Source organism: Lissotriton vulgaris, unplaced genomic scaffold (assembly GCF_964263255.1).
Source record: "Lissotriton vulgaris unplaced genomic scaffold, aLisVul1.2 SCAFFOLD_705, whole genome shotgun sequence".
In the NCBI taxonomy this organism is placed as follows: domain Eukaryota; kingdom Metazoa; phylum Chordata; class Amphibia; order Caudata; family Salamandridae; genus Lissotriton; species Lissotriton vulgaris.
The window spans coordinates 836,506-864,099 of NW_028247191.1; the positions used below are offsets into that span (position 1 = coordinate 836,506).

Sequence of the window (27,594 nt, forward strand, 5' to 3'; positions counted from 1 at the left end):
TGTCTCCTTTCTGGTGAAGAATTGGCTTGGTAGTTTAGTCTGCCCTGTTCCCATGATGCACTGGGCCAGGGACAGACTGATTTGCATATAGCCAGGTTCTGAGCTGGGATGGTGCAGTGAGATAAATAATGGTGATGGATCAAGCCCTGATCTTTGGACTGGGTAAGAGTGGTCTGCTTAATGCAGACACTCTGTTCATCACCACCCCTTTTCTGAAACACTTACATAAGTAAGCACCATATACTAAGCCAGCCTCCTACACACACACCCACTCACACATCCATACAGTCACTCACATACCCACTCAGAGACTCCAAACACCACTCACATACCCATATAGCCATTCACATACCTACTCAGACCTACAGTGGCACTACACACTCACCCAACTACAAAGCTATACAGCCACTTATACACCCACTCACAGACCCACACAGCCAATTACACACCCACTCACACACACAGCCAGTTACACACATACTGACACACCCACCACATACTCACACACCCACTTACACACTCACACAAACACTCCCACGCCCACTCACATACCCAGGTTACAGGGATGTTATAGTTAGGAAATAGCTATAATAAACACTTTTAAAAATTCACTGAAAAAACAAAGGTTACAGGGACATATAGTTTGAAAATAGATTTAAAAAAGCCTTAGAAATTCACTAAACAAGGTTACAGGGACATTATAGTTAGGTTCAGATTTTACACACACAAAACCATAGAAATTTAGCAGTTATAATTATAGCTATATCTAGTAACTATAACTCACGCCCTAAGGTTACTATAACACGCAGCCTTCGCCATGCACTTCTAATTAGCTGTCATACTATATCACTCCTGACTTCTTCTATGACATCATTTATAATATCCCTGCAACATTTGCAGTGAAATTAATGATGACAAAATTGTGCATAGCAGGGACACGAGTTATAGTTACGTTAGGGCACAAGTTTTTTTTTGTTGCTTTTAATATTTTATCTCTGAACAGTGCCAACATGTAGCATCTCTACACTACACTTCAGTCTAATCCTGCACCATCCCCTCCCCATTGCAATACGACTGAGTCCATCCAGCATTCTTTGCTGCGCTTTTGGTCTTACCCTTCCTCCGCTTACTGGCATGTGCCGCTCACAGATCTACATCCTTGAGTATCAAGCCTCCCCTCAACTGCTCCCCTCATTGGAGTGTCCCTTGCCCCTGCGTCCACCTAATCCATTACTTGTTTGCCGAGCCCCAGTTGTCCCAGATTTTTGCAAACATTCATTGACAGCCCCTCCCCACTTTTGGGCAATGTCCCGCATAGCAACCGTGCATCCCATGTTTACGAGGATCTCCTGACACCTCAACAGGTCTGAGGGACCCCATATCCCAAGTAGTGTAAGTTTGGGCTATCTATCCAGGGGTACCTTGTGGCTTCTTCTAATGATTCACCCACACCTCCCAAAATGAACACAGTCTGGGGCAGCTCCACAGTGTGTGCAGCAGCGTACCTTCTTTCTCACAGCCTCACAAACAATTGCACTCTCTCTGACCTCACTATTCTGTTGAACAATGCCCTTGTGTAGTACGTCCAGTGGACAGTTTTTAGTTAGATTAGTCAATAAAGCACCTTGATTGCAACTTCAGCATGAAAAACTAGTGCTGTCTGCCAGTCCTCATCGTCCAGCTCCTTTAGGTCCTGTTCCCACCTACCATGCACTCATATGAGAGAGCACTATGTGTTTCTAATTAGTGTGCCATGGGTCAGTGAGATACTTTTTCTACTGATTCGACCATCCAGTAGTCTCCCTACCAAGGGAGAGTCCTCCTGAGTTTCATCATCCTGAGATATGCATTCCTGGAGTGTGTGCTTCAGCTGTCCTCTAAGCGTGAGCGCAAAATCCGTTCCGCTCGCGGATTTCGCGGATTTTTGGTAAATCCACAATCCGCGAACTCCCGCAAATTTACCCAAAATCCGCGAATCTGCGATCGGCGGATTCGGGGGGCAAAAGTTCAAGCCTTCAAGTTGTAACTATTTTAGGATGGCGCCGGCAGATAAAATAAAGCAGGTGCTCGAGCACCTGCTTTATTTTATCTATTAATACTTCCTGATGAAGCTAATTTAGTAACTATTTTAGGATGGTGCTGGCAGCTTGCCGGCGCCATCCTAAAATAGTTACAGCCCAGGATGATGGATGGACAGCTCACTCAAGGGACCCCTGCGCACATCGGTGTGCATAGTAACACACACATGGCCGCTGGAACTAGTTGAAGCTCAAATTCAGTGACTCATTCATCAGCCCAAAAACAATCGTGAGCGTCGTCGAGGCTGGGCAGGTGTGCCGCCCTTCTTCCCGAATCTACCGTCGAAAATCAGCTGTGATGCTGGATAGAGGCCTTTGTATCCTTGACTTTCACGAGCGCAATCCTCGTGCTGTTCCTGTGACCAGGAGCTTCTGTCTCTTGATCTGCTGCTCTGATCGGTCTCTGACCTTTTATACACACAAGAGGCATGTGAACTCGCATAGAAGCCCCGCCCGTTTGGCCCCGCTCACACACTCGCGGTGGCTGTGCACCGTCTTCCCGCCATTTACCCACTATGATGGACAGCTCACTCAAGGGACCCCTGCGCCCTTCGGGGCGATTGCATAGTAACACACACATGGTCGCTGGAACTAGTTGAAGCTCAAATTTAGTGACTCATTGATCAGCCCAAAAACAATCGTGAGCGTCATCGAGGCTGGGCAGGTGTGCCTTCTTCCCAAATCTACCATCGAAAATCAGCTGTGATGCTGGATAGAGGCCTTTGTATCCTTGACTTTCACGAGCGCAATCCTTGTGCTGTTCCTGTGACCAGGAGCTTCTTTCTCTTCATCTGCTGCTCTGATCAGTCTCTGACCATTTATACACACAAGAGGCACTTGAACTCGCACAGAAGACCCCCCGTTTGGCCCCGCTCACACACTCGCGGTGGCTGTGCACCGTCTTCCCGCCATTTACCCACTATGATGGACAGCTCACTCAAGGGACCCCTGCGCCCTTCGGGGCGATTGCATAGTAACACACACATGGTCGCTGGAACTAGTTGAAGCTCATCGAAGATCATTGAAGATCGTGGATCCGCGAAATCCGCGAAATCCGCCCATGCTTACTGTCCTCATCATAACCACTATGCCTCAGGCCTCTGATATTCCTTCTTCAGGTCGGCGAAAGGAACAACACTATTTGCATCCAAGACATCCGCAAATGTGGAGAGACAAATTTTGTTCCAGCCCGAAAGCCCCACAGGGCTGGGCAGTGAACTCTGCTCCGCCTGTGGTGTTTGCAGAGTTTTTGCTACTCCGCGCTCCGCTTGGAACGCGGAGTTTGGCAAAGCTCAGCAAACTGTAGGGTAGCAAATATTGCCAACACCCTCAGCCCTTTAACTGTGATTAAATGAGGAAGCAGATATGGGAAGACCACATTTCCCAGGCTGCTGGAGGTGGTGCAATCGTGAATGCGAAAGCGAGGCTGCCTTGGCAATCCTAGAATCCACTGCGAGAGGGCGGTATTAAGAATCGTGCAGTTGCACCAGCACCGCGGCACTGCAGTTCACCACGAAGGAAACCATACAAATGTTCGCAGTCAGCCCTGGATGCATTCTGGCCCCTGATGATCATCTGCAGTTCGGGCAAAAAAGAAGAAGCTGATGCTGCCGGCGCGGGAGCACTTCGATGGGCTCCAGGCGCTTGCAGGTAAGAGGGGAGCCAGGACGGCTGGGGAATGTGGGTGCAATGGGGCCATTGTTGCTCAAGGAGGAAGCAGGGGCAATAAAACACATCCTCCCTTTCTCCTGTAAGATGTGCAAATTCAGATGTGGGGCAATTTTTTGAAAAACAGTTAGTGGACCCGAGGAATGTCCAACAAAGTGGCGCAGGTTAGCAGCAAATAGCAATGCATGGCAGTTACTTTGTTTACATCACTGCACTACTGTCTGGGTAATAACCTAAAAGTAATAGGAGGTTTGGCTGAGCTGCAAGTGGCCTCCTTCCTTCGGCCTTTGTTCTGCAATCCGCTTGATGATTGGTCCCATTGCTGCAGAGAAGATAAATAAAAGTAAATCACCCTGCTTCATATGCATTGACCGCAAGAAATCAATTGGGCATGACTGGGCAGGAGTCTACTCACTCAGCCCACACGCAGTACTCACTTAGAAGTATCACTGACTTTTTCGGCAACTCCGCAGAATCTGCTTAGTGAAACTCTGCGTATTCCAACCAGCCCTGCCCATAGGGGTGTTGTGGAGGTCAGCCTCTTGTCCCACCGCATCTCTTTGTGCAGCCTGTTTCAAATATCTGTTACTGTCTTTGTCGCCAGCCCCGTCTGTTAGTACAGCTTCCTCTCATATAGCATATGAAAATAGATCTGGGCACCCATTCCCTGCCTATTAGGCAAATCTCTGGGTCATCCCAGTCCGCATAAGGCCAATCATTGACCACGCTGACCTGTGACGCCTTGTAGTATTTGCTGATGTTCAGAGGAGCTATGCCCCCATCGTATTTGGGACGTTGGGGGACCTTTATGGCGATACAGGTTTACACCCCCCCCGCCCATAGGAACATTACGGCGAGCGCATCCACCTTGAGAAAAAGAGCATCAGGGATCCTGAACGGATTCTTCTGGAGGCTGCCAAACAGGTGGGACAAAGCTATCATTTTAAACATTGCCACCTTGTCCATAATAGAAAGCATTAGCTTGCGCCGGTGTCTTAGGGGCATATTACCAACAACTAGCGATAATTATCGCTATGTTGGCTTAGCGGCAATATTTTTTTCGCCGAGCTGCGGCGATTTTTATCGCTTAGGAACCTTGCTATTATCAAGGTTTATCTCCTAAGCGATAAAAATCGGCCGAAATGCATGAATATCGCTGAAAAGTCAGTGATATTCATGCATTACCGAGCTAATGCTCTTAGCCATGTTATCCACCTACCATTGGATAACATGGCTAAGAACTGCTCAGGGGCAGGTGTTAGCTTTTGGAGATAATCGCGCTTAAAGTGAATATCTCCAAAAGCTGGTAATAGGAGATAGAGATCTTAGCGACTGTTTCCAGTCGCTAACATCTTGGCACGCCCACTTTGCATGTCATTAGTGATAAATTTCACTGACATGCAAAGCGGGGCCCAAGATGGTCGCTATCTCCTACTAGCTGTCGCTAACTGGTGTTAGCGACAGCTAGGTAATAGGGAGATAATTTTATCTCTGCTTTCTTGGCTTTTAAAGCCAAAAAAGCGGAGATAAACCCCCTTGATAATATGCCCCTTAGTCCCTTAAGTTAGAGGCGGTGTCTTTAGTGATCCGTATCACCAGGTACTTGAACATTTGGGGCTACATCCTTAGTGGCAGAGGCAGAATACCATCCAGGACCCATCCCCCACCTGTATAATAGGTAATTTTTCCAATTCATGGCAAAGTTAGAGCAGGGGACCTACCAAAGATCCAGAAGATATTGCGCATTCGGACGATTGACTGGTCTGGGTTTGTCAGGTATAGTAGAATGTCATCTGCATATAGCAAAATACGCTACTCCCATCCTGCACCTCCCGGTCAACCCTATATCTGGCCATCTATGCGCACCCATTCTGCCAATGCCTATATTATCAACCCAAATATCATTGGCAACAGTGGGCACCCCTGTCTGGTACCCCTTTCCACTTCAAAACGTAAGGAAACACAACCATTTAGTATCACTCTGGCTCTCGGTCTATCGTGGAGTAGTTTTATCAACCTGATGTATTTAGGCTCAAACCCATTTTACCAAGGATCCCAAACAGGTAGAGCCATTTTAATAAGTTAAAGACCTTATAGCAATCCAACAATACAATGACTCTCAGCTCTTTCAGCGTCTCTACCATGGTTATGTTCTTATGGAGCCGCCGCAGGTTCAGTCTGGTTAAGCAGCCCGGCATAAACCCGTTTTGATCCTGGTGTACTGAATCTATCCCCTCCGCGGGCAGCCTCATTGCTAGCACTTTGCCAGGATTTTAGTATCTGCAAATTAGCAGAGATATCGGCCTGTACGGGTCGCATCCATCTCAATGCTTTCTGGTTTACGGGATTAGAACAACTGTTGCCATTCCATATCCTCTGGCAACTCCCTGATTTTAAACGCTTCTATATATGCTGCGTGCAGGGGGACTGCTATCCTTTTGGTCAGTCTGCAGAAGACATCAATGGGAAGCCATTTTAGGTCTGGGGCTTTCCCGGTTTTCATTAGTCCCACTGCCAGTGCCACTTAGTCACCAACATATCGGCCTCCAGCCCCCTTCCCTGGTCTGGCCTTAGACGCTGATTCGGGCAATCATTTACTAAAGCAAGTGCATCCTCATCCGAGGTCTGTAGTTTTGTACTATAGAATGTTTCCATGTATCTCACAAATGCCTCTGTTATTTGCTTGCTTCAGTTCACCTTCTCCCCTGACTCCATAGTGAGTTTTCGTACATGCATTCCCTCCCTTTCCTAACTTCCTACCCAGGGCGGCAGTTTACTTGCCTTATTCCCTGCTTCATAGATATGCTTCTGCCTAGCGAGGTATGCATTTTTTCCCTGGGTTGCCCTTGGTCTGTCAGTAGTGAATATGACTTGCAGGGTGGATTGGTCACTAATCCCCCATACCAGGTATATGGCCTCTGAGAACCTGTGCGGCGCATCCCATGGAGTGAAGTAGTCGAGTCTGGACTGCAGGTTGTGTGCGTTCAAGTAGTACGAGTAACCCCTATCCTGCCTGTTAAGTGCTCTCCAGATATCACTCAGTCTAAATGCCTCTGCAAACCCCACTAGCTTTCCCCAGTGTCGCCTCACCTTCATGTCTTGTGCTGCTCATCCTGTCTAGATATGTATCCATAGCTAGTTTGAAATCCTCTAAGTACTGTGAGTGCCTTTGGTACATCTGCTAGGATATTTCCTAGTTTTGGAAGCATGGCCATCTGGAGTCCAGTGGGGCATACACATTGAGCAGCAATATAGTCTCGCCCTCTTATTCATCAGCTCAACATAGCATCCATTAGTATCAGTCCACGTGCGAGACACGTGGAACAGTAGTTTTTTCTAAAGGAGAATCACCACTTCCCTAGATCCGGAGGGGTAGTGTGCATAACATGCAGTTCTATACCTTCCTTTCCCTTAGCTTTGATGCTGACCATCTAGCAAGTGGGTTTCCTCTAGAAACACTATGTCAGCTTTATATCCGCTGAGCCCCTTGGTGACCAAGCCTCTCTTCACCATGTGCCCCAGCCCATTAACGTTCCATCAAATTCTGTGCCACGGTGGCCACGTATCGCCTCCCTCCCACTCTAACACTGTGCCATTGTGTACCTGTCTAGTGGCCACCCTGGTGTCGTAGTGTCCCGATGTTTAAAACTATCCCTCAAACTACCCCCCACCCTATCTTACTGTGGTCCTATAACCGACCCTCCTCCCCCACCCCAATTCATGGTATGTATAAAACCCAAACAGTAACAGCATTACAACATTCTGAGCATCCTTGCTCGGACGCTGCCTTTAGACTGTGTAAGAGCCGCAGACACTTCCTCTGTTTCGTGAAGGCCTCAGTCTCTTGGTTCAGAACTTACTCCCTTATTCTCAACGCTGTCTGGAGCCCCAGAGTGTGACCCAGGACTTACCATAGTTTGTGGGCGCCTGCACGCAGGAAAGTTGTTTCTTAAGAAGCTCACCCATATGAGCACTGCCGGTGAGCAGCAGCCCACTGCCCACAAGGGTCCCCCTACCCGAGGTCTTCAGCAGACATTGGGGTAAACTTCGGTAGTTTCCCTTCCTGTGTGTACAGCTCTGTCGCTGTACGTTCGAGTTCACTCCCTCTAAATTAGAGACCAGTGCTCTCCATTTTTCTGTTGTCCAAAGTGTTGCTGCAGTGCTTGACCTCTAGCTGCTCAGCACTGATTTGCTCTTTCGTTGGTGAGGCCTTGTTTCTCTTGTCTTTCCAGTGCCTGGTGAGTGCCGGTTGCCATCCGATGTCGCTTTGTGTGCGGGGCAGAGGGTCCGACCACTCACAAGCCCTGTTGTTCCAGCCAGTGCCATGGCTTTTGCTCCATTAGTAGGAAGTGGGCCTTGTCCCCATACACAATTTTGCTGGGAAAATTAGCACATATTTCAAGTTCATCTGGTGTAGCACTTTTTGGATTTCCACAAAAGTCCCTCTCTGCCTCGGGACCAAGGTGGTAATGTCCAGATATATAGGTTGGCTCAGTGGCCGTCCAACACCCAAGAGGCATGCTTCTGCAATACCTGCAATATAACATACCCATCTATAAAGTTCATCAGGTGGGCTAGGATTGGCTGCGGGTCCACCCCTGGCACTGGTGGGGTCGCCCGTCTTCTGTGGGCTCTCATGACTGAGAAGAACCAGTGCCCCTGTAGAACAGTCTCTGTCAGCCTTTCTTCCACAAACAGTTCTGCATTGGGATCTTTCTCTTCCCGGACCCCACCGGACTCACATTGTGATAGCGGGACCTTCCCTCTGTATCTTCCAGGCAGCCCGCCAGCATTTTCATTCCTCTCTCCAGGGCGGAGCACCTTGACGTGAGGCCCTTGCCATTTGGTTGGACAGTGCTCAGCTGTGTTTCCGTCTCATTTACCTGTCCAGCCAACTTTTTGTGACCCTCACTCAAGATACCCTTCTCTTCACCCCTGCAGCAATATAGACCTCCAACGCCACCTTAGTGTCCCTGATAGCTCCAGTATTTGTCGCTGCGTGCTTTACCAGGGAGGAGGCCAATCCCTCCAGCTTCAATTGTGCTCAATCCTCCAACTCCGCCACCACACCCTGGGGCCTGTTCTTCACCACACGGGTCTTCCCAATCGCTCCCTGGTCATATCCCCTAGAATCATCAACTGGAAAGGAGGGTGGGGGGAAGAGGTCAGTCTCATTGTATTTACAGTGATCAAACCAGGGGTAGTGCAGCTTGTCCTCTGCTCAACCCACTCTGCACATAGTTAAGACCAAGGACCCTACCACATATAGTCTATTCTCCAATGCCCTGGACAGGTGCTATCTTCTGCACAGTACCTCCTCCATTGCCCCCGTTATCCACTTGTCTTGTGCTAGCAATTGTATTGGATACACCTTGTCATTGGGGGAGGGGGTAATAGCCTCCTCGCGTCGCTGTCTGCCGCATCCCCTCCGCCCATCCACTGGTTTGTTTAGAGCAGGAGAAGGCCTTGCCTGTGTCTTGCAAGGTCCGCTTAGCAACTTACCCCTGCTGCATACACAACTACACCAGAGCCTGGTCTTCACCCCTGAGTTGTGCAGCGGCTGGATGTGTTCCAGCGCAGCCTCGGATGGCACCCTTGTGGTTGTAGGAGCAGCAAGGCCTCGACTCAACAAAAGTCAGCCTGGCTCAGGCCTCTCCATTCAGCTCCGATCCCCTTGCACCCCACCATGCCCCTGCTGCCTGTCTGCTGGTGTGCTGGTCATGGGAAATGTTGTCTGTGTCTTTAAGGTTCCAGAACTTCCACTCCGCCGCTGCGTCCGCAGTTGCACATAGGTCCGGCCTTCACCCCTGAGTCACTAAAAAACAGAGTGCTCTCCCGTGCGGCCTCAGACACCACCTGTAGTTGTAGGAGCCACCGATACCCTGGTCCGCACCAAACATCGAGACCTCGGGCCCTCTGTTCAGCTCTGTTCACCATTTGTATCCATCCTCTCTTTTTCAGCACCCATCAGCCACCATCTTGTAAGTCTATCCGCGCAGCGGCGTAGGAAGTGGGGTGCGGTGGGTGCGGGCCGCCCTGGGTGTCTTCACTGAGGGGGGTGACAAAATGGCAAAAATATGTTCTTTTTGGGGGGGGGGGGGCTCACAACACTTTTTTGGGAAAAATAATATTATTTAAAACGAGTGGTGCGCAGCAAAGTAAAAAACAGAAAGGCAAAGCTTTAAGTATCTTATTTTTTCTTCTTTTAATAATGTCAATGTTGGGGGGGTGACAAGAAATTTTCCACACCGGTTACCACTTGACCTTGCTACGCCACTGTATCCGCGCCGTTTCTTTTGTCTGGAATTGAGTATCGGGAGCATCCACGGGACAACTCATGTTCCCCTCGCCCCCATCAGCACCACTGGGTTGTCCACTCTCTCTCCGAGCTTTAGACCTGTGCTTGGTACAGGAAAAAATACTCGGGGGCTCCTATCTACCATAGGAGCTTATTACAATGCATCTCACATCATGTCCTGTCAGGCCAGGGTCCCCTATTCTAAAGTATTATTGAAGTACAAATAAAACAACAATAGCAAATATTTAGTACTTAAGTGCGGAACACAGATATATTGAAAATATCACAATATTTTAGGGTAACATGGGAAAGTATGAGCCATAGTTTAATATTAATTAACATTGCTATTTGTTATGTAACTTTCAGGTATAATATTTGAAGGGTGAAACCGTCTCCTATTGTGTGGTTTCAGTAGGTGAGCAAGAAGTACCTCTCAAACTATTCTAGGTCAATCAAGTCAAGTCAAAACAGCTTTATTCGGTGTAAAATGTACATCCATAAAAGCATAGGTCAATCAAATATGCTACCAGTGGCTTAGGAAAGGGGGCGGATCGCCCAGACGGCACAAGTTTTGGGGTGGCGGACTGTGACTCCAGCAACCCCCGCTCTTACATACAGGCTCACCCCGGGTGGAAAAGTGTCTAGCTACGTCACTTTATACTACCCAGGGCTCTCCTGTCCACCTCCTAACATCTTCATAAATATGTATTTTATTAATACATTATAATACACCTGACCATGATCCATATGAAATTTCAAAATAGAAATGTTTCCAAAAACATAAAATCAAGCGCTGCAGAGTGCAAAGGCTATGTAGAGTCAGAGTGTTTTTGCACCCAATGTAAACGTCATCGCTAAATGGCCTTAAATGTATAGTTTTTGTTGTGGCCCTAATACAGCCCCTCTATTATACAAACCCAAAATGGAGGATTATCTAAATCCGGAATCAGTGAACCCCCATTTGGTCATGTTTCAACATAAACTAAACAAATAGCAGACAAATCATCACAAAGCCAACCACTAACATGTACTTCCACTCCTTAGAGAGCAGATCATAAAGCAAACCAAGAGATTCCTCATCCACCTTTCATAGAGCTAATCCATTCTGAGGACAACCCAGGGCCAACACCCTCTGGTTGTGGCATGCACTGAAGTCCTCTAAGCATGTTGAGAGCACTTCATGTTACTACAACCAGGGGCCCTACTGCACTAAAGGCAAATTTTCGTTGTTTGTACCGTGCGCACCTTTTTAAAAGTGCGCTTAGTACAAACAATGAAAAAGCGCCGTATTCTCACGAATGCGCTGCCCTTACGGCAGCCGCGAACTCGTACTTCCCTGGGGGCAGCGCACTCCATTGAAAAACGTTGCAGCTCCTTTGAAGCTGCTCTGTGTTTTCACAGTGCAGATTGCACCCGCCTGCACTTTTAAAGGGGATTAGAGATCCACTTGCAGGCGGGTGCAATCAATGACTATGCAGACGGGTGCAGGCGGGTGCAGTCAGTGACTGTTTAGATGGGTGCAGGCGGGTACAGTCAGTGCACCTGCAAGGGGATGTCTGGGGGGTCTATAGAACCCCCCTTTCTCCCTCTAAAGATCTGCTCACAGGAGGTGCACTGACAGTCAGTCACTGTCAATGCGACTCCTCAAAGCTTCTTTGCCTCTGAGCCCACATCTGTAATACGGCGCAGGCGCAGAGGCAACGGGAGTCCCTCATTTGCATGGACCACACCCCCATGCGAATGAGGGAATGCCCCCTGCAGATATCGCTGGCGCCTTATGTGGGCAGGGCAATCGGTATTACAGAAGGGGTGGCACAAGCATCTGTGGCCTCTTTGTAATACCACAGTGGCCCTGAGGCATGCAAAGCGATCTCATACGCCCTTTGCGCCCCCGGGGCACTTTTTGTAATATGGAGTCAAAACACTACATCACTTTCCACCTCCACTTATATTACTCCATCAGTAGACTGACCAAACCACCCATGGCCAACTACTGAACATGAATATCATATTTAATGGAACACTTTGTCAGAATGCTCTGCAAGCTCTGACCAAGAAGGTATGGCAATTTTTGGAGCTGTTTGCTGTTTTAATGAATGCAGCATTCACATGATGCTACAACCATACACTTGTAATGAGTAACGGACAAATGCAAGTTAGCTGAAGCTGTGCCGGCTGTCTTGGAGCTTTACTGAGGCTCAAATAGTTCGTTGTCTCTACAGGTGTCACATAAATCTCTTGAGATACCTAAGCATACAAGTGGCTGGGAGTGAAAGGGATCCATGAGTCTCATGGACAACTCACACCCTATGTGTACAGATCCTGCCTCTGCCCGCCCCAAGGTCTCCCTAACAAGCCTCTCTGTTTAACCTAGACAGTATTACTGGCTTGCATGTCCAAGGACTATATCCACACTAGTCCTGAGCCTAACTTCCTTCACCCTCTGCTGAATATCTTCATTGTTCCATATTATGACATGTTGTACTAAATAATGCCTGCCTCTTGCGTAACATTAACATCCGTAAAATTTCAAATGATAAATGCCATAACCAGGGCTCTTCAGCACAGTTTGTGAACGCTCTTCTGTTGAACAGAGCTTGAAAAATCTGAAAATGGCCTTTTGTTGTTACGCTACCCTTCAGTCAGTGGCTGCCGGCATGACTCGCGGGAGGGGGGCCGGGTGGAAGGGTTGCATGGGTTCCCGGAGGGAGGCGTGAAGGGTTTGATTAAAACATTTTAAAATAAATGCTTGTATACAGAGGGATATGCTGTATATTTCTGTTTGCGTATGGTGGTTATGTGGGGAAGAGCCAACTCTTGAGTAGCCTTCTGTAGATAAGGTAGTTGACCGTGGATCTTATGTTTGGGGGTTAAGAGTTCCATATTTTGTCTCCTTGAACAGAGAAGGATGTGCCACCTATGTTTTTTTCTTGTATGTTGGGATTTTGAAGCGAGGTGCCACTCTAGAGCAGAGTTTCCTTTGTTGAATGTATTCGGTGATTCTTTTCCTGTTGAAGAGCAGTCCTGTTCCATGTATCACTTTGTGAGTGATACAAAGTACGTTCAATGTAGATCTTCTGGCAACCAGTAACCAATGTAGGGCTTTCAAGGCAGGGGAGGTGTGGGTTTTTGGCTTTATATGTGAGAGTAGTATGGCAGCAGAGTTCTGAATCCGCTGTAGTCTTTTCATAGTTGTTAAAGATGATCCGTGGTAGAGGCTGTTACGTAATCAAGTTTAGACAGAACAAGAGAGATAGCAGCCTGGACCTTTTGTTGAAATCCCAGGTAGGAGAAGATGGGTTGCTGAGTTTTTATAGTAACGAAACTTGATCTTGCTAGTTTGTCCACATGGGCATTCATTGATAGCTTGGAGTCAATGGTAATTCTGAGGTTTCTTACTTCCTTTGATATTTAAGCAGTGTTCCCAGGTTATTATATTAGCGTGTCATGGTCAACCATGTCAAAGGTAGCTGAGAGGCCCAAGAGAAGTAATGCAGCAACTCCGTTCCAGTCAACTGTGTTCTTAAGGTCATTCCAGATGGCAACAAGGGCAGATTCTGTGCCTCTTCCTGGACAAATTCCTGTTTGGAAGTCTGAAAGTATGGAATTATCTACAATGAATTTTGATGTCTGGGCTAATGCTGCTCTTTCTATCAGTTTGCCCAGGAACGGTCTATTTGAAATCAGTCTGTAGCTGTCGGGGTTAAGCGGGTCCAGGTTTGTTTTCTTTAGTAATGGGTGTATATGTATTACTTTTTGAGATCTTCAGGAAATGTTACAGTAGTTAAGGAATTGTTGATGATTCTTCTTACTGGTATGGCAGCAGAGGTAGTTAGAAGAATTGTCTTGAAGGGTTGTAGTGGACAGAAGGGCTGCCGGCAGGCCTGCTTGCTTTGACCAGGTCCGTAGTGTGAAATCTGTTGGAAGGAATGGAGAGGTTGGATTAACGTACTCTAGGTTTATTGTTTTGGAAAACAGTCGGTGCTAGTGGGGTTCTTTTGTTTTAAAAGGGAGTATGTGTGAAACTCCTACAAAACTAGTGTCATATAGCATCCTTCTAGATGGTCTACCTGAACCAATAGGTGTTTCACTGGGCCTAGTAATACTTACTGAACAAATAAATGTGCCGTCTTATCAGGAACAGTGACTCTGGCAGATAAGGTGGGTACCCAGGATCATTTTGGGCAAGTGGGGAATACGGGATTAAAACACAGAACTTCTGGTTCCAAATGATCAACTGCACTACTAGACCAGGTCACGCTCTCCCCATAGTGTATTTCCCAGGCAACGTAAACCACCCGCGTATCCTGACACAGAAAATGACTGATGGGCGATATTTGGCAACGCTGCTCTGAAAATGTTCCCATTACCGCTGTTTTACGACTCTAGATCTCTATTTCGAAAGTAAGCTGCCTGGAATTAGTACCTTACAGCACACTTCTCTGTGCTAGACTTCACTTTCTGAGACCTCATTTATAATCTGTTCAGGGAGTGATAAGTAGGAACGCCCACTTACAATGCAGGGGCAAAAGCTTTCCTTCACTAATGCAGGTTTTTACACCCATCGCAATAGGTTTCGGCACCAGAAGCAATTTTGCTTCCTAATCCCTTCTTGACCCACTACAAACAAGAAGAACAGTTCTTGTTCTTCATCCACATTCTGTCAACTCTTGTGTGCTGTGTTCATGTTTGTCTCTCAGGGTGGGTCTGCACTCTTGCTCTGTGAACTTCCCTCTCTTTAAATGTTTAAGGTGATAACATCAAAACAGGCGAGAATTGCTGGGTTTCCCTGGCGTGTCACTGTTAATGAAGAATAACAACATTTAGTGACAGATCACAAGGGTGGCCATGGGTTCTTCATTCGATAAAACATTGCTTCCTTTCTGCAGATAACTGTGTCGGTGGAGGGTGTTCGGCTCAAGTTTGAAATGGGGGGATGGTAGTGGTGTTTTCAAGATATAGGGCTGACTGCTGCTGGCACTAGCCTGCATTTAAATTATACTTGACTTGTGGCCCTTCCTCATAATTAAGGCTCCCTGCTTTCCGTTTTTACTGATTTTTACCAATAGACAGAAAACCATTTATTTTCCTGTCTGTATTTATTTTTAAATGTGGGAGAAACGGAAATTGGGCTGTTTTTGAGCGACTCTAAATGCTGTCAGTTATGACTGTCAGGCCAAAATCTGTGCGGATTGACAGGCAAAGGGATTAAAAAAAATAAAGGAATTTGAGTGAAGAGGCTTAAAACAGCAGTAGATTTGCACAACCTTGATACTAAAATATGCATGTTTTCTTTCAAGTGCGTATTTTATCATCTGAGTGTGTACATCTCATGGAAACCTGTCAGCCGATCAGGCACGAGTTTACATTAACTGGTTGATTAAATGCAGAAATATACACATTTCAGCTACATTTTTTAACACAAAATAAATATAGATATATGCAGGTTAAATCAAATAATATAGACATAGTCTGCATTCAGGAAACCCATATTCCCTGGGCTAAAAGGAAGTTGTTGGAGATGTATGGGTCTACCTTGATTGGTTGTTCATCGCAATCATCAATGATCAGAGGGGTGGCTATTTTAGCAAAAAGTAATTTGGGTGAAGTGAAACGTAGTAAAACAGATGGGTCTGGTAGATGGGTATTAGTGGAACTGAACCTGGGGTTCACATTGTGTGTGATATACGGTCCGAATGAGGATGATCCAATGGTATATGATAAATTGGAAGAAGAGTTGGCTAATTGGACCACCCCGATGATAGTATGTGGTGATATGAATATTTCTGCAGAATGGCAACAGGGAAGTAACTATATAGGTCGTAAACGTAAAGTTTATAGAGCTCTAAGTTCCTTGATCCAGTCTCATGGTTTAGTGGAGGTATGGGGAGAAAAAGTACCTGGAGATCGAGGGTATACATATTTCTCCCACCCGGCACAGAAATATTCCAAATTGGATTATTTTTTTGTCACAATGGGGGAAATTGGCAAGGTTAATATAGTCAAATTACCGAGAATAGTCTCCGATCATAACCCCTTGATTTTGACGTATAAGGTTTCCAATATACAGAGGAAAACATCAAGATGGACCTTTGAAAGGAAACTGTTAAATGATGATAGATTTGTAAGACATATTAAAAAGTGGGCGAAGGAATTTTTTGACTGTAACAGATATAGTGCTTCCAGAAATGGAGTTTGGGAATCCTTTAAGGCTGCATTAAGGGGTGAGACGATTAGCTGTGCAGCAAAATTAAGGAAAGAGGATAAAAGTAAGGTGGAAAAACTTATATCAGATTTAGCAGAGGTAGAGAGATGTCATATAGAGGAAATAGCTTCAGGTAAAGATAGTGGGGAAACTGTTAGAAACATGGCTCGGGTCAAGGGCGAAATTCTAAAAATAATCACGCAGAAGGAGATATGTGAATACCAAACGCAAAGAGCAAGGAGGTATGAGACTGGTGAACAAGCTAGTAGAGCATTAGCGCTCCGCATCAGGCAGGAAACAAATCGTAACAAAATTGGTAAGATTAAATATAACGGGAGAGAATATACAGACCCAAAATCTATAATGGATGTGTTTCAGAAATTTTATCAAAAACTTTACGATCAAGAGCCAGGGGTGGTACCATTCATGCAAGATCAGGGTCCCCCAACCCCAAGGGTGGAGGAGGAAGATAGGGTCCAATTGGAACTGGATATAACAGCAGAGGAGATAAAAATCGCTCTGAACGAACTGGCATCGGGTAAAGCGGCGGGCCCAGATGGTTTACCAATAGAGGTCTACAGGGTTTTAGGGGATGAAATCCTTCCCTTGCTTGAAGATCTTTTTAATGGAATAATCTGCTCAGGTAATGTCCCGGATACATGGAAACAGACCAATATTGTAATATTTCATAAGAAGGGAAAACCTGAGGAAAACCCCGGATCATATCGTCCGATTTCGTTAATAAATACGGACGCTAAATTATATTCCAAAGTATGGGCGAAAAGGTTAGGAAGGATTATCGGCCAACTTGTCTCACCCTGGCAGCATGGGTTTGTTCCAGGGAGAGGTACCACTGAACACACAGCACGGGCAATCTCACTATTTGATGCTATGGATGCTGCGGGTGGAGATATGGCCATGATCCTTTTAGATGCAGAGAAGGCTTTTGACCGTTTGGTCTGGGATTTTATGTGGGAGGTATTGGCCAGAAGGGGCTTCGGAGAGAAATGCAGGAAAGCAATTAAAGCAATGTATAGGGACCCAGTAGCCAGAATCACTACAATGGGATTTCAATCGGACGAGGTAGTGATTAGAAGAGGCACCCGTCAAGGATGCCCCTGCTCTCCTATACTTTTTTCACTGTATATAGACCCGCTAATTAGGAAGATTCTTGCATCTGATAAAATATCTCCTGTTATATCCCACGGGCATACCACCAAGCTGTTGGCGTATGCGGATGACCTGGCAATTGTTACCACTAATCCGCAAACAGCAATACAGGAATTAAACCAGTTGGCTCAGGAGTTTGGGAAGTATTCAGGTTATAAGCTTAACACAGAAAAAACGATAATAATATGTACAAAGAACATTCATAAAAGGGATCAAAGGTATGTGGACTCCGCGGTCTATCTAGGAGTAAAAATCAATGCAAATGTAGGTAAAATCATTCAGGAAAATTATGGGCCCTTACTTACATTAATAGACAAAGAATTGAGAAGAATTGATGTATTACACTTGTCTTCGATCGGAAGGGTGAATGTTTTGAAAATGTCAATGTTCCCAAAACTATTGTATTTATTCCGTGCTATACCGTTATTAGTTGATGAAGGTTTGATGAAAAAAATGGAAGCAGTATTTTCACAATTTTTATGGCAATATGGTAAAATTAGGAGATCGTTAGCCCGACTCTCTACACCATTAGAGGGAGGAGGATTATCGGCACCTAACTTAAGGCTTTATCACTGGGTTTGTCTAATGCTGCATATGAATCATCTATTGTATTATGATGTTCCCGAGATACCGCCCGGTGCCCACAGAATCCCCACAATATATGAATTAGTTATTGGTGAAAGAGCTATCGGGATTTTAACACGTGAAACTAATGCCTTGTATTTGAAAAGGAGCAAAAGCAAAGTGATGTTAAGTGCGTGGGGTACATGGAAGGCGTTACTGAAATTTCTCAAGATCCCTAAGATCAATGGTACAATAGATCTCTGGAACTCAAGCCCATTCTTACTTACTTGGACAGAACAGGAATAGCGGCATATGGAAGAGCCTTGGCATCAGATGTTTGGGGGATGTTATGTGTAAGGATGATCTTTTAGGGTTTGAGGTCTTGCAACAAAAATTTGGTATCCCTACGAACCACTGGCTGTTATATAAACAACTAGAACAAACAGTGAAGTCACTAAGACCTAGGATATCTATCCAGGAGTTAAACCCGATTGTGAAATATATAATGAATGGGGGCAAGAAGATCAAAATAGGGTATAGATATCTTCTACAGGGCTTGGGAGAGGACATCGGACAAATAGAAACTGCCTGGGCTCTAAGAATAGGGGACCCAAACATAGATGTGGACTATGCTCTGGCATTAAATAGAAAAGTACTAAGAGCAACTAATTTAAAAGCACAACATTATAAGATGGCGTTTAACCTCTACTATACCCCTGCTAAGTTGTTTCAATGGGGCAAAAGGGATACTGATAGATGTCCAAGGTGTAACCAAGGCCCGGCGGATTTAGTTCATATGTTTTATTCTTGTCAGAATCTTAAACCAGTTTTAACAGAAATGGAGACGTTTTTATCGGGGCTGCTAGAGTGTCAAATTCCTCTATCCCCTACTACTGTTTTGATTGGCAGGGATGAAAACCTTATAGTCGAACAGGAAGCCGAAGCTTTTATCTTTCTGTGTGTCGCTGTTATTAGAATTTTAATTGCGGCGGCCTGGAAAGATCCGATAGCTCCCACATTTCAGATGTGGCTTACGAGACTGCTCGGGACTCATAATATTGAGGAATGTCTATATAGCTTTAAAGGTAAAAGGAGGAAAGAGTACGGTAAAAAGATATGGGCTCCTCTTAGCAACTGGAGGAAAATAAGATGAATAATTTGAATAAATCCTGCCTCACCACTACTGCATTGTTTGGATTTTCGCCAAGAGTTGGAAGACGTAGAAGAGCTATCTATATCTACATATCTGTTTTAATTCTCATGTCTGATTTTATCATGTTCTTATACAGCTGATATTTGTAAATGTGTATCCTTTCTTTTTATATTCTGATCCATCTCAATAAAAAATTAAAAAAAAAAAAGAAAAAAAAAGATATATGCAGGTAAAAGTAGCAAAAAATAAATATGGATATATACAGACATGACAAAAATATAAATACCAATAAACCAGGAGCCCTACTCATAATTACTGGCATTTTAACATTTCACAGCGCTTTAACTCACAGGGGTATTAGCACTACTTGCTTAATTGACCCAAGAAATTCATGATATCACATGGTTTTACCTGCATTTATGTTTGTTGGTTATAAGGCAGGCGTGAGTCTTCCCACAAGCCACTAGCATGGGCCACATCCATATTCACTCATTCTTAGCAGCATGCCCCAGGGCTTGTTTGTGAGTCACTGCAATCACAGTAGTTGACAATGCACATTGGGGACTGCCGTGACAATTGTATGCAAAGGAGCAGATCAAGCAACTTTGCTTTGTGCCAGCTTTGCGCCACCGCAAATGATTAACATTGCCATAAATTGTAAAACAGCTGCTGGGAAAGCCAACACAAGTGTCTTCAAGCTCAAAGCATTTTTTTCTGCACATTCATCAACAATCCTGATGCTAATTTTGCCCTCAAGTGTCCCTGAAATCAATACAAATACATGGAAAGTTGCCAAACACATTAAAATGACCATATGTCTCCTTATAATGTGACAATTATCCCACAAGTGCCAGACAGGCATAAATACTGGACATCAGGAATGCATTTTCAGATTTATTTGGTATGTAAAATAAGTACTGACCTATCTCTAACTTCGCTACATTGAGATTGCTTTGAGAATATCAGGATATTAATTGTACTTAACTACGGGGATATTATTTTTCGTTAGTCCAATAGCATTTACCAAAACCTGGAACATATGGATTTTTAAACTAGATGACAACACTAAATATCCCTGTGCCCCTCTGCATGGAATAACAATTCATTTAACATTTGAGGGCTGTATTTTTTTTTGATGTATTCTCCTTTTTCCCAAAATGTATTTCAGTGAGTAGTCGAGACATATCCACCTTTCCTACTTTTAAAACCCAAAAATTCTTTAAAACTTTTCTGGTGTTGGGGGCAGAATTGCTATGCATTCACAAGTTCCTCTGTTTGTTACCAGGCACCACATTTTAGAACATTAGAATTATGTCTGGTCGGGGAGAATTTTAAAATATTTTTGCGCTTGCTATTTTCTGTCTCATCGTTTCTGGGATAAATCTAATAGAAATCTGTATATCATTCGGAAAGTAACTAGAATTTGTATCCCGTACCTATGTATTTGCAGGATGTATGACATTACAACGCATGCTTTTACATCGCATGCTTTTACAACGCGGTTTTTACAACGCATATCATTACAACGCATAGTGCTTTGGGGCGCTGGATAGTGAATAGTTTAATTTACTATTCCAACTCCAGTCCCCGTGGATAGTAGGGAAGGTGTTGGACAGTAAATTAAACCTATTCCCTATCCCAGAGCGCCCCCCAGCGCAATGCGTTGTAATGGTTTGCATTGTAAAAGTTGCATCGTAAAGGCACTGCGTGGTAAAAGTTGCGTTGTAAAGGATGTTTCCCGTATTTGCAGCTCTGCTGTGCTGCACTGCCAACGCTTTATAATTTTCTGCAAGACTTAATGACATTAGACATTTAAAAGGGCAAGAACATTGCAGAAATGCCATGGGCATCAAAAGGATTCTACCAAAGAATTGCATACCTCCGACCAGTCAATCAACCGTAACATGTCTTACTCACCATGTCGAGTGGTCGACTGGAATTGTCTTACTTTGTCACACTTTTATCATAACAAGTTCAGTAGAGTTCAAAGCCAGCCTTCCAGCCTCTTGTTTTAGAAGCAGCTCCTTGGTAGGAGTTGCTTTAAGGATAAAAACTGAGATGACAATGCCGCCATCAAATCACGAAAGCAGGGGTGTTTTGGGGAAATGACACAATGGGACGCATGTACAAGAAAATGGCTGATTCTGCTGCTATGCAAAATTTGGCAACGCCGCCCTCCGACATTTTCAAAATGCAGGGATGCTCCGTATTTACAAAAATATGGTGCAGCCCCTGTGTTTCCCCTAGTGCTGGCGCTAGAAAAGCTGCCTAGGGCCAGCGCTTGTTTATAAGCAACAATGTCTCAACCGGATTTGGTAAAAAGACAGATATACAGGTATGTACGAGACATTATAAGGTAGCAAAGAAAGGAGAGACTCCCGGTATTTTTTCAAAAGTGCTCATGGCAGCGCAAGCACCGTGCCCCCATGTTGTAAGGGTGCCTGCGCTGCAGGGGCGATTGTGTATGTGCAGTAAGGGATACCTTCCTGCATATACACAATCAATAATGGTGATTTGCTCTTTCTGTGTGTGCTGCAAAAATAAGGAGAAATTAATAACTCCAGATGTGGCCTTGTTCGTCAATCATGTAGATGCATGCAAGCCTTTTCAAAAGTTGTCAATGGGAATATAAACCTGGATTCAACTTTTTAAATTCTCAACTCAACCCTACACTTTTCTCTTCTAGATACATTTGCCAGCAAAGTGGCAGCCGTCCAAGACCAATACGCAGATGCATCCATCGGCAATGTGACAGGCAGCAACGCTGTGAATGTCTTCCTGGGCATTGGTGTGGCCTGGACCATCGCTGCAGTGTACTGGGCCAGCAAGGGCAAGCCTTTCCTAGTGAAGCCAGGTACCCTTGCCTTCTCTGTGACCCTCTTTACCATCTTCGCCTTCGTTAGCATTGGGGTGCTAATGTACCGTCGGCGCCCATCCATCGGGGGTGAGCTTGGGGGCCCGAGGACTGCCAAGGCCCTCACCATGGTCTTCTTTCTCCTTGTCTGGTTAACCTACATCCTGCTGGCATCCTTGGAGGCCTACTGCCACGTCAAGGGATTCTAAAGGCTACAGCTGAAGGGGCATGAAGACCAAAGACTCAGACGCAGTAGGCCAATAGCAGGACATTGATCTCTCCCATCCTCCCTACTCCTCCATCTTTATGAGGAGTAGGAGAAACATGTGGAATTGCCAAGGAACAAACCTGAAGTGTTGTCCAAACTATAATATGCAGCATATTCCAGACTTTGAAGAGGGTGAGTGATCTAGAACCTGTCAGGCTACCAGGTGTCCTCAGATTGGGCCACACCTACCCAGTTACCACCCATCCCAAGGCAACTAGATGAAAGGAGACTGATAGCACATATAATATAGGGGGGCAAGCAGGGAGGGATTGGGGGAAGAATTTATTTATGGAACAAAGAGTATGTGCATATGTGTCATGTCCGTTTGTGTTTTGTGGGTATTTTTTATGTGGGGCTAGGGGGTTATGTGCCTATCATGAACTGTAATAAGAGACTTAAGTCTGTTATTGGTAAAAGCAGCATCTGAATGAGGGGATACATTCTACATTCATCCAGATAAACAAAGGAAGAAAAAAAGAAGAATGAAAGAACAAAAGAGACAAAAAAGAAAGAATGAAAATAGAAAAAGAAAAAAGGAAAAATAACTAAACGAGGAAGAATGTATTAATCTGTAAACACAAAATACAAACTGATTTAAAATAAGAGAAAATATATCGAAAAATAAGAATGAAATGGAAGTGGAACATGAAATGGAGAGAGAAAGAATGAGGGAAAAAAAAAACTATGACAATGTTGGAACAACACATGAACTTGACTCCAAGCCCCGAGCTGACACATGTGCTTCCAGAGATGCCTGTTGGAAACAGTGGAGCTTCACAGCTCTACACTCAACACAAGTGGGTGCTGAAATACCGTTGATGTTGTTCCAAAGACCACAGAGTCGTCCAGTGTTGTAAGTTGTTGTCCGTCTTGTTGACTTCAGAACTCAGATATGGCAGCTGTCTCTCAACAAGGACTTCCTAAATGGGCCACCAAGAGTCAAGTGCCCACAGCACAATGCATCCCAAGGGGAGAGACTTTCTGGGGAGGGGCTAAGGCACCAGAGCCCACTTCTTTCACAAGGCTGGTGCGGACATGTAAGTGGTGACAAAGATCCCTCCAAGGCACAGCGCTTGTTCGTTCTTGGCCATCTTAGAATTCCCCTCTGCATGACAGTGGTGCAGAATTCTAGGTAAACATCATCCCTGCACAGACAGATGGAGAAACCTGAGCAGGAGCATCTGGAAGGGTGATGGCCTGGGTGGGTCTCCATTGTAGCCCATGGAAGTGGTCTGGGTGAGAGGATCTTACAGTAACTGGGATCCTCCCAGGTGTCACTTGCTAAGTGTTTCTTAGATAAGCCGAATATCCTCTGATCCTATTTCCACCAATTGGCCCCTGCCTGACAGAGAAACTCTACAAAGTACCCCTTACGTCCTCCCAAGACCCTGTTTGCTCCAACACCTAGTTCTGTCCTCTCAAACCCTTACAGTTTCTGGAGCCTTTTCCCAGGATGGCACAATCCACGATGCCTCTAGTTGTTCTGCCAGATGACTCCCTGTGGTGTGCCAGGTTAGATATTTGGGATATGCAACCCCTTCTCTTCTTCCAAGCACAGTTCCTGACTCTCTTGCAAGCTCTAGACACCTTTTCTAGGCAGTCTTTATTTATGGTCATCAGATTCACCAGTTCCTTTCTTATCTGACTGAGGCTTGCCAGCCTCCATCACAAACAATGCCACTCTCTCCCTGATTTTCAATTAATCAATCAATCAATCAATCAATCAATCAGGGCCTTTTAAAGTGCGCTGCTCACCCGGGAGGGTCTCAATTTTTAGGTGCTAAGTTACCTGTTTTGTAATACCTCCCGTTTCGTTTACAAACGCACAGACATAGTATAGAACACTTATATGCCTCATCCTACTTCTCTTTTTCAAATCATCTCCTATGAACCCAGCTCTACTACATCAACCGTAGCAATCCCCACCACTCGTTGGTTTAGAACAATAGACCTGGTTCCTGGTGGTCCTAACACTGTTATACATTCTTCAGCTAGCAATCTTCCCACTGCAGAAATGCTGTTTTGTCGCAGTTTTCCGGCTCTCTTGTTTGTGCCAATTAATTACTATTTTAATCCTGTTTCTGACTCGCTTGTTGACTCACATTCTGGATTCTGCATTGTACTTTGTACTTACTGCCTCCTGGTTTTAGCTGTGTCTTGACCTTCAGACATTGGGTTATCTGATTTGATGTCCTTATTTGATTCTAATTATATACTTGAAAGTATCCAGCAGCTACTATTTAAAGTTTAATCAAGAAAAAAGACAATGGAATAAATTAATAGGCTCTTGTGATTTATTTCACAATTTTTCTAGGTTATTCCGTAAATGCAACAACATTCAATTCATGTCAAACATTAATGACAACACAAACTGATGACATTTTTCAACATAGAAAATACAAAAACAATTACCAAATATGAAACAGTATCTTCAAATGTGTATAATACATTGATAAGTTTTGTGTATTCAAAGGACAATTACAAAAACACAAAAAGGGTACATAAAGCACCAGTCCATAAATCAAAAACAGCAATCAAGGCGGAATAGTAAGTCACAGCTTACTACCATTATTCATACTCCTGCCTATATGAACAGCTCTGGGTATCCCATGAATTTGGTAGATTGTGGCTTATGGAGGGAATGAATTAAGCCTTCTCCTAAGCCAATAGGGCTTGCTTTTCCCAGACGCTGTTGTCAACGCCCAACGTCCAAGTCCTGATAAAAACCCCTGACTGCTGACGGGGTTAGAAAGGCATTGACAACAGCGTCTGGGAAAAGAAAACCGTAGGAGAAGGCTTAATTCATTCCCTCAATGCTGTTTTTGATTTATGGACTGGTGCTTTATGTACCCTTTTTGTGTTTTTATAATTGTCCTCTGATTACATGAAACATATCAATGTATTATACACATTTGCAGATACTGTTTCATATTTGTTAATTGTTTTTGTATTTCCTATGCTGCAAAATGTCATCAGTTTGTGTTGTCCTTAATGTTTGACATGTATTGAATGTTGTTGCATTTACGGAAAAACCTAGAAAAATTGTGAAATAAATCACAAGAGCCTATGAATTTATTCCATTGGCTCTTTTCTTGATCAAACTTTAAATAGTAGCTACTGTATACTTTCAAGTATATAATTATTAGTGGTCTATTACGGTTAGCTTAGGACCCAATCCTTCCTTAGGTTACTCATTTGATTATAGGCATTCTATTTTGGTCACTCTGTTTTAACACCTTCGCTGCGGCGGCTATTCCGCCGCAGCGCTAAGGGGGCCGGGAGGCCGCGCGGCGCGCCCATGCTGGTGACGGAACCGCTCTGTCGTCAGCACAGCGCTACCGCGGCTGATAACGGAGCGGTTCCGTCATCAGCACGGAAGTGGTTATACAGACATCCTGAAGTCCTTGCTTTCTGTACCGTACACGCCCTTTTACCTGATTGGTTATCCACTGGATCCAGATAATGTTATACCTAATTTCTTGCATGGTTCCTGACTCTAGGCCATACATATCAAAGCTAGTCTCTTTTCTAGCCATTCTGTATTATTGCAAGGTCAGGAGTTTCCGAGTTTTAGATTATGTATTACTCCAGGTTCTACATGTTCTTTATGGGCCTGGTCTATACCTCTGCATCCTGCCTTGCTCCTGATTCTAGATAATGGATCTGACTGTTTCTGGATCTAGAAACTCTGATACAAATGGTTTCTGATTCCCTCCAATTTGTGTATACACCGTTTATATTACATTTCATTATATCCCCATGTGTCTAAGAGTTACATTATACTTGTTTTAGTCTTGTTCTGCATTACATGTATTATATTGGATCACTGACTTTTATTCTAGATTTATTGTATTCAGCAGGTCCCTCACCGTGATTCTAGACTGTTTATATTACTCGCGGTGGCTCGGTCTGCTCTAGAGTGTCTGCAGTAGGCAATGCCTCTAACTCTGGTTCTAGAGACTTTCTACTTTTCCTGGTGCCTGATTATTTCTGATACTAGATGATATATTTTATCCAATTCAGTCTCTCTTTTTAAACTATAAATAAAACCTGGTTCCTTGCTGAGGTTCGAGGCTTCTGGCATTAAACTGTCTCTACTCCTGTGTTCTCTATTTTATATTTGGTCTCCGTTTCTGATTCTAGACTCCCCAAATGGTCATGGGCTACCTCGGTCTCCCAATATTATTTAATATACTTAGTTCCAGATTCCTGTACTAACCCCTATGTCTCATTCTATACATATTCTCATTCTATGGCTACATTTCTATTGTGTGTGTAAAAAGAGATTTGACATTATGTTTGCCAATTCCAAATTGATTTCAATATCTTTTACTAGACTTTATGCCATCAGTCACATCTTCTTCTTGGGACTCAAAATGCTTATGCATTGGACCATATTAACATTCTTATTTTAGCCCAAAAGAATTCTTAAGCCATGTGTTGTTTTCGATTTTCCTTATATCCACACGCGACTCTTTCATGGTAGGTTTTGATGCCACAAATCTCACACTGTAACTAAAATCATGAATTTGAATGTAATCCTCAGCTTCTGCCTTCTTCATAATATCTGATACTGTTTGTGGTCTTGCAGGTTCTTCAGCTTATTTGAGATTTACTGTTAGTGTGCGTTTTCTGGGAACACTTTCCTACACCTACACTTTGAACTTGTCAGTGCCAGCGTTGCCATGCTAAGGCATGTCATTGTGAGTGCTTGAAATGTCGCTAGATGGCTTATGACGTAGACCGGTCTTAAGTTCTATCTGTTGTCTACGATTATAGAGTATCCACTGGGGTACACAGTGCTTTATTTTGTAGGCTGTTTAGTGTTTGCTCAAGTTTTTAGAACAATTGGTGTCCCTGATACTAGACTTGCGATCTCTACCTCTGTGTCATCGCAGTTTCCTTGTTAGCCATTACCGTACAGCTATTCTCATTATGTAACATCTTCTGGGTCCAGGTGCATAAACATTTGATTACTTCTTCAAGGTACCTGGACGTAATATGATTTGTGCTTCTTCCGGTAATCAACCCACATTTCGTTTGTCTCTGAGCCATCTTGATAGAATCCTTGCGGTGTTATCTCTCTCATTTCCAAAACACAACACCATCCTTATAAGGATTAGCTACCTCTGAAGAACTACATGTTCAAAGGGTCACTTTCACAACCCTCTCTCGTTCTAGACTCTCACTGGTAAATCTTTATGGTTCCAGTGGGTTCAGATAGATGTTTTACTTCTTTGTGTATTCATTCCAGGATTACCTCTTCAGCATCCCACTACCTAGACCTCAGAGCACTCTCTGGTTATAGACACTTTCTCGGAGTACCATCTGGCTCA

The 27,594-nt window shown here is 44.4% G+C and overlaps 1 protein-coding gene across 2 annotated transcripts in view; it reads left to right on the forward strand.

Moving 5' to 3' along the window:
- The window catches only part of LOC147665606 (sodium/calcium exchanger 1-like), a 459,980-nt gene extending 435,493 nt beyond the window's left edge, over window positions 1-24,487 (forward strand). For both annotated transcript variants that reach the window (XM_086949653.1, XM_086949654.1), the window contains exon 7: window positions 21,823-24,487. In XM_086949653.1, the coding sequence (XP_086805779.1) occupies window positions 21,823-22,199 (377 nt within the window). In that variant the 3' untranslated portion in view covers window positions 22,200-24,487. The remainder of the gene's footprint in view (window positions 1-21,822) is intronic.
- The last annotated feature ends 3,107 nt before the right edge of the window (window positions 24,488-27,594 follow it).